Source organism: Entelurus aequoreus, linkage group LG23 (assembly GCF_033978785.1).
Source record: "Entelurus aequoreus isolate RoL-2023_Sb linkage group LG23, RoL_Eaeq_v1.1, whole genome shotgun sequence".
In the NCBI taxonomy this organism is placed as follows: Eukaryota; Metazoa; Chordata; class Actinopteri; order Syngnathiformes; family Syngnathidae; genus Entelurus; species Entelurus aequoreus.
The window spans coordinates 18,987,874-18,996,667 of NC_084753.1; the positions used below are offsets into that span (position 1 = coordinate 18,987,874).

General features: G+C 38.2%; 1 protein-coding gene across 1 annotated transcript; it reads left to right on the forward strand.

The window, feature by feature from the left end:
• The first annotated feature begins 1,767 nt into the window (after positions 1 to 1,767).
• On the forward strand, positions 1,768 to 7,187 carry LOC133640907 (uncharacterized). Its single transcript, XM_062034590.1, has 4 exons — positions 1,768 to 1,861; positions 3,358 to 3,471; positions 6,408 to 6,646; positions 6,716 to 7,187. The coding sequence occupies exons 1-4, from the start codon at positions 1,826 to 1,828 to the stop codon at positions 6,939 to 6,941; spliced, it is 615 nt and encodes a 204-aa protein (XP_061890574.1). The 5' UTR covers positions 1,768 to 1,825; the 3' UTR covers positions 6,942 to 7,187.
• The last annotated feature ends 1,607 nt before the right edge of the window (positions 7,188 to 8,794 follow it).

An 8,794-nucleotide genomic window follows, 5' to 3' on the forward strand; every position in this document is an offset into this window, starting at 1 on the left:
TGTCCTGGATGAACTGAAATTATTTTAACCAATCATTTTGGAACTTGCAAGCGTACTTCTTCTTACTCGTCATCGCCATGTCTCTTTGTTCTTCTGCTTCGTCTCTGTTATGTTTTTGGACATTACTACTTACCGTAGTTTTGAAGCAATGCATGATGGGAATCTGGATGTTGTGTGTCAGTGTATTAACATGCCGGCTGGAATAAACACATGCTGAGAAATAGCTCCGTGCCTGCCTACTTTATGGGTTATATATAAACCTATGGATAACGACACATATCTATACTAGTCTCCTTATCAGGTGAGAGAGGACGCTATAGGCAGTGCCTTTAAGGCACGCCCCCGATATTGTTGTCCTGGTGGAAATCGGGAGAAATTCGGGAGAATGGTTGCCCCGGGAGATTTTCGGGAGGGGCACTGAAATTTGGGAGTCTCCCGGGAAAATCGGGAGGGTTGGCAAGTATGCCCGGCAGAGGAAACTCATTTCGGCCGCTTGTACCCGTGATCTCGTCCTTTCGGTGATAACCCAAAGATCATGACCATAGGTGAGGATGGGAACGTAGATCGACCGGTAAATTGAGAGCTTTGCCTTCCGGTTCAGCTCCTTCTTCACAACGGATTGATACAGCGTCCGCATTACTGAGGACGCCGCACCGATCCGCCTGTCGATCTCACGATCCACTCTTCCCTCACTCGTGAACAAGACTCCGAGGTACTTGAACTCCTCCCCAACCCGAAGATGGCACTCCACCCTTTTCCGGGCGAAAACCACGGACTCTGACTTGGAGGTGCCGATTCTCATCCCAGTCGCTTCACACTCGGCTGCGAACCGATCCAGTGAGCGCTGAAGCCATCAGGACCACATCATCTGCAAAAAAACCTAATCCTGCAGCCACCAAACCGGATTGAATTTACTGAATAGCTATTTGAAAAAGAAAAAAGCTTTTGCGTCCCAGGTGACTATAACAATACTAGCAAATAATTGTTACCGTTATCATTGATAATAAATCAATACCATTTTCATACGGGCCAAAAAACCCTAACCACGGGCCGGAAATGGCCCTGGGACCGCATTTTGGACACGTCAGTTTTAGCACATTTACCTCACAGTTGATTAGTGTCCTCCCTAACACCTTTAATTACATTTAACTACATTTAATAACTGATCAGTGATGAGCAAGCTACTTGGAAAATGTAGAAACTACAAGTTATTCTGGATTAAATGTAGCTAAGGGACGGATGTAGCCAAGCTACAGGAAAATGTAGTTAAGCTACGTAGCTTAGCTACATGTAACTTGTTACTGATTAAATAATAGCTTTTTCTGTTTTAAACACACTAATAAATGAACAGATAGTGTGAATAAAACTTACATTTGGGCATTGTAGGAACATACTCGTCGATTGTGAGACACAAAGTTTTCTCAGAAGAAACGTTTGGTGTTTAAAAAGTGTTCGATGGTTTCTGGGGTACACGTGACCAATTTAAAAAAAAGAGTTCACCTTTGATGTCGTAACGTCAGAGGTCAGTCACGTGTCACTTAACCGTACAACAACATCATGAGGATTTATTACTTTGTATTTTTCATTTAGAAACATTATGGGATGTATTTAAACTTAAAAGGACCAAAAAAATATATATTTTAAATCAAATTAATTTACATAACTTTTAAAGAAAACTTTCTTCCACCAATCAGAATGTCTGAACAGCATCTCGATCAGTGATTGGACGACGATACCTTCACGTGCAACCGCAATTTTAAATCCCATCAGAACGTCGGACAGAGTGGACGGAGACGGTTAGTAATAAGTAGTCACAACTCCAAACATGTCTCGTTTAGACATTTTGACGATGAATTCAAATGTAAGTTCGACACTCTTTAACTCTTTATTTCATTCGCCTTGTTTGCTGTCCATTTAACCGACAATGCTTCCACCTGTACATTCCTCAACGGTTATTCTCTTCCTTTCGACGAAGACAAACGGTAGAAAAAACACAATATACTATTATTTGACACAGGTGTACATGATGTTAGCAGGTAAGTGTGTGTTAAGATATTTAGGAGTAGGATGTTGCCATTCCGACGTTTCAAAGAAGCAAACTGGTTAGAAAATGGGCTTGTGTTATCTTAACGTGTACATACTGGATTCAACAAGGTCATTAAAAACTAGGGATGTCCGATAATGGCTTATTTGCCGATATCCGATATGCCGATATTTCCCAACTCTTAATTACCGATACCGATATCAACCGATAGCGATATATACAGTCGTGGAATTAACACATTATTATGCCTAATTTGGACAACCAGGTATGGTGAAGATAAGGTCCTTTTTTAAATTTTTTTTTATAAAATAAGATAAATAAATTGAATAAAAAAGAAAGTAAACAATATAAAAACAGTTACATAGAAACCAGTAATTAATGAAAATGAGTAAAATGAACTGTTAAAGGTTAGTACTATTAGTGGACCAGCAGCACGCACAATCATGTGTGCTTACGGACTGTATCCCTTGCAGACTGTATTGATATATATTGATATATAATGTAAATAAATAAATGATAAATGGGTTATACTTGTATAGGGCTTTTTTACCTTCAAGGTACTCAAAGCGCTTTGACAGTATTTCCACATTTACCCATTCACACACACATTCACACACTGATGGCGGGAGCTGCCATGCAAGGCGCTAACCAGCAGCCATCAGAGGCAAAGGGTGAAGTGTCTTGCCCAAGGACACAACGGACGTGAGGAACCAGAATATTAATAACAGAAAGAAACAACCCTTTAGTGTGAATGAGTGTAAATGGGGGAGGGAGGTTTTTTGGGTTGGTGCAATAATTGTAAGTTTATCTTGTGTTTTTAATGTTGATTTAATACCACCCCCACCACCCCCCCAAAAAACCCCAAAAAACCCGATACCGATAATAAAAAAACGATACCGATAATTTCCTATATTACATTTTAAAGCATTTATTGGCCGATAATATCGGGACCTATATTATCGGACATCTCTATAAAAATAATGAAAACCCTAAATTCATTTGTTATAAAGTGTAGTTTAATACAATAATGTTTTAGGGAAATTTTTAGTTTAATGTTTTAGTTGAAAAACTTATTCGGGTGTTACCATTTAGTGGTCAATTGTACGGAATATGTACTGTACTGTACAATCTACTAATAAAAGTTTCAATCAATCGATCAATCAAATGTACTAAAAATAAATATGTTTTTAAGTTGTGTGATGGACTTATGATCAGTTCATACACTTCAGTGTATGTTGTTAATTTTAGAATGTTGGACATAAAATATTTGTAGATGCTGTTACTGACCTTCGTTGACATGTATGTTGATGCAGTGTGGTGTCCTGCGGGATGGAGGCCTCTGTGGCAGGAGGAGTGGACCTGCACCGGCAGCATGCCGTGTAAGGAAGCGTGCTGCCTTTAAGTGTCCCTGCTGCAGGGAGGACACGGTGAGACATTTGGGGTTTTCAATAGATCCAGGCAGACATTCTCGGGGGGGGTAAAGCCAGGAAAAAAGGGCACCCATCACAAAAAATATTCATGAAATCATATTATTGTTATAATTATTACAAAAATCCCAGCAGGGTATTTTATATATATATATATATATATATATATATATATATATATATATATATATATATATATATATATATATATATATATATATATATATATATATATATGTATATATATATATATATATATATATGTATATATATATATATATATATATATGTATATATATATATATATATATATATATATATATATATATATATATATATATGTATATATATATGTTCATTAACATATATATGTATGTATGTATGTATGTATGTATGTATGTATATATATATATATACACACACACTTATTTTAGTTCACCATTTCAAACTCAATCATCATATTGAATATATACAGTATATACTGTATGTGTATGTAGATATATATATATGCATGTGTAGATATTAGGGGTGTAACGGTACACACAAATTTCGGTTCGGTACGTACCTCGGTTTAGAGGTCACAGTTCGGTTCATTTTCGGTACAGTAAGAAAACAACAAAATATACATTTTTGGGTTATTTATTTACCAAATTTGAAAAATCTTCCACCAAAAATATTTTTCTTAGTGGAATATTTGATGTGAAGTAATCGGAACCTTGGATAGGTCAATAATTCATAATAACATTGATTTTGATACAATATTATGTTTTGAGCAATGACAGTTTGAAAGAAAATAAAAACAGCTTTGTTTTATTAGTCAACATTGCAACTTTTTCTAAATTACATTTAACCTTTAAGCTTTTTTATTTCACTTTTGTTATGTTTTTGTTTATTTTAATAGTATTTTTAGAATGTGCCGTGGGCCTTTAAAACATTAGCTGTGGGCCGCAAATGGCCTCCTGGGCACACTTTTGACACCGCTGCTATAGATAAAAAAAATTAAATCTGATAAATCTATGGATAAAAAGCAGAGCCTGGCGACGCATGCGCGTTTATCATAACTCTCTCGCTCTCTCTGTCTCTGCCCCTCCCTCACGAATGCTGCTGCGCGCACAATTCGTTTTGTTTTTAACCCCTTCTTAACCCTGAACGTACATTGAAAATACACGCAACCCTAACTCAAAATGCCGGACATTTGAGGCATTTAAGAAACTCCGCCCTGACAGCTCCGCAAAAGAGGACATGTCCGGTGAAAAGAGGACATATGGTCAGTCTATCGTAGCCCGTTAGCTGCTAGCATGCCGTGTGTTGTGCCTCAGTGTGCATTGTTTACACAACCAGCGTTACGCTACTTAATATGTCCGTGTGGAAACTCGTTCGGTACACCCCTAATATATATACATATTTGTGTGTATATACAGTATATACACATATATATGTATACATATATATACATATATGTATATATACACACAAATATATATATATATATATATATATTTGTGTGTATATATACACTTATATATATGTATACATATATACACATATATGTATATATGTGTGTACATATATACACATATACATATATATAGGACGAGGTTAAATATGCTACACACAGAGTAAGCCAGAAGCAGGCATGCTAATAGCTAAGCTAACCGCTAAACTAGCTTTAAACAACACAAGTGTAGATGGAACCGTGTTACAGTGGAAAGTAAGCAGATATTATTAAATAGATGAATAAAAGGGCAGCACGGTGGAAGAGGGGTTAGTGCATCTGCCTCACAATACGAAGGTCCTGAGTAGTCCTGGGTTCAAACCCGGGCTCGGGATCTTTCTGTGTGGAGTTTGCATGTTCTCCCCGGGACTGCGTGGGTTCCCTCCGGGTACTCCGGCTTCCTCCCACCTCCAAAGACATGCACCTGGGGATAGGTTGATTGGCAACACTAAATTGGCCCTAGTGTGTGAATGTGAGTGTGAATGTTGTCTGTCTATCTGTGTTGGCCCCGCGATGAGGTGGCGACTTGTCCAGGGTGTACCCCGCCTTCCGCCCGATTGTAGCTGAGATGGGCTCCAGCGCCCCCCGCAACCCCGAAGGGAATAAGCGGTAGAAAATGGATGGATGGATGGATGAATAAAAGTTAGCGCGAGGATAATATAACAACAAGTGTTGGTGTGTCAGCATTGTCACAGTCAGTACACAACAAGTACGAGGAAGGCTAAACTATCCTTAAATTGGTGGTCGTGATTTCAAAGGGTAATAGATTACTAGTTTTTAATTTTGATTTCCTCAAACAATTGTATTTAATGAAACTGAATAAGGAACTAGTTTAAATTCGGTGTTGATATCGTTGGACTGTCAATAGCACTCATTGAAAAATGTACAGTTAATACAGTAGGAAGGGGATTCATATGGCCCCGTTCATCGCGGTTTACTTGACACATGAAACGTGACGAGTTAAGGCACTGAAGGCCTCAGAACTATGAATGAACACATGTGGAGTTATGTACTTAACAAAAAAAGGTGAAATAACTGAAAACATGTTTTATATTCTAGTTTCTTCAAAATAGCCAACCTTTGCTCTGATTACTTTTTCACATTCTTGGCATTTTCTCGATGAGCTTCAAGAGGTAGTCACCTGAAATGGTTTTCACTTCACTATCCACTTAAGCCGACAGATGGCAGTAGCGAGTCCACTTTTTTAAAATGTGTTTTATGTCAATTCCAACATGACCACAGTATCAGTTGCTATGTAGGGGGGCGCTTTCTGTCATTTTTAGCAGACCGCATTGCGAAATGATGAACCACTCAGGAATGGGGCCATATGAACTTTACATCTCACTCACGGATTATCGGAATGGGTGAACGGAACATCCCAAGTACACATGTTGTCATAGCAAACATGTCAGAGGCTGACTTCCTGTGTTGAACTTTGTAGCCAGTCCACTGGTCCAAAGCTGCCCCGAAGAGGAGGAGGTCCTCCAACATTCAACCTGCAGTAGAAAAGGCAGCTGTTCCTCCCTCGGCCATTCCACACCACACCCTACCAGTGGCATCGCTCGTCCCGCGCGTCCCACCGCCCTGCGCTTGTACTCCGCTGGCGGCGCTAAACATCCACGGCCTCACAGTGGAGCAACACCAGCGTTTATATCACCAGGTGGTGGATGACAAACTGAGGTAGGTTTCAACTTTAGGTCAATATCACCTGCGTCCCTTGATTTGACGGTGACATTGTTTCTGTCGTAGGTTCAAGAATGGCCAGATACGTCCCTACAGCCTAGATCTGGGGCGTGTAATAAAACAGAAAATGTGGGAAAAACAGTCACGCCCCACCTTTGATGAAACTGTGGCTGAGAAGGGAAGAGTGGAGGTCACTCAATCATACGGAGGTGGAGTCTTCGCACCTCTGTATGATGTGGACGTTAGCCTGGAGCCCAAACCCCCTAAGTTGAAAAAAACCTACTTTGAGTAAATATGAAGGAAGGGGTAGAAGACCAGAAGAGGAGGTGGGGGTCACTTTAATTACCCTCCCCATCCCTTTAACCCCCACTCTGCCTCTTTTGACTCCTACCTTCATGTTTGTCCAAAGTATGCTACAACACACAACTTTGTGAACTGTATCTAATGTATCATTATTTTGTTAATTGTATTTATATTGTATATATTTTTTCTATGTATATATATACTATTTTCGTTAATAAATTATCTTTTGTTATACCACCAACTAATACCTTTTCGATGATTATTATTATTATTATTAATTATACTTATATCGTATACATTATTTGTATATAATATTTAATATTTTCTTCAGTAATAAATTATTATTAGTATTCCATCAACAAAACCTTTCAGGGATTTAGCACAGAAAAGTTACCATATCTCGCTGGAAATTTGGACACATGTTCAGCATGACTGGATGCCAATTTGTGTTATATCCATTTTATTATTAATTATATTTATATTGTTAATTTTGTGTTTATGATTTATGTTAATTATTTACGATTTTCTTTTCTTTACATGCTGTACACGTGTTGCGTTTATAATTTTGTTCAGTATACATTATTATCATTATTTCGCCAACTAAAATCTTTTAAAAAGACCATATCCTAGAAATTTGGACAGCATGACTATAGACACCAAGTTGTGTATTATCTCATTTATTATTATTAATATTGATATTATACATTTTACTTTGATTATTTATGTTTTATACTCTTTACTAATACATTAATATTATTATTCCGCCGTTTAAAACCTCAAGGTTTAGCACAAAAAAAGTGGCTGCATGTTCAGCATGACTGCATGCCATTTTGGTTGTCAGCTGTTTTTTTAAGAGATTTGGGCCATTCTAATTTTTTTCTTGTTTTTTCAGGACGTGTTTACTTTAAATGTAGATTGTGTAGTGGGCCCCCTCACAAAAAAAACTAAACGTGGACCAAAAATAGCCCCCCGGCCGCATTTTGGACAACCAGGACCAGGTGTACCTAATGCTGTGCCCCACTGTGTGCAAAATGAAAAATAAGTAATCTGTTAGAGAAGGAAGTTAGGTAAATTTTTCACTTTAAAAAGTTATGCAATGTCTGTTATTCCCTAAAAGAAATGTTTTGTTTTTTCACTTATGCCATGTTTATTTTTTTTGCATTGACTAAAATTAATCCAATCCAATCCACTTAATTTATATAGCACATTTAAACAAAAATGTTTCCAAAGTGCTGCACAAAAATATTAAAAACAAGATTCAAATACAATTTGTAGTATCAATTAAAATAGATTACATTAGTAGAAGCATTTAAGTCCCATCTTAAAACTCATTTGTATACTCTTGCCTTTAAATAGACCCCCTTTTTAGACTAGTTGATCTGCCGTTTCTTTTCTTTCTCCTCTGCCCCCCTCTCCCTTGTGGAGGGGGAGACACACAGGTCCGGTGGCCATGGATGAAGTGCTGGCTGTCCAGAGTCGGGACCCGGGGTGGACCGCTCGCCTGTGCATCAGTTGGGGACATCTCTGCGCTGCTGACCCGTCTCCGCTCGGGATGGTTTCCTGCTGGCCCCACTATGGACTGGACTCTCACTATTATGTTAGATCCACTATGGACTGGACTTTAAAGGCCTACTGAAATGCGATTTTCTTATTTAAACGGGGATAGCAGGTCTATTCTATGTGTCATACCTGATCATTTTGCGATATTTCCATATTTTTGCTGAAAGGATTTAGTAGAGAACATTGACGATAAAGTTCGCAACTTTTGGTCGCTGATAAAAAAGCCTTGCCTGTACCGGAAGTAGCAGACGATATGCGCGTGACATCACCGGTTGTGGAGCT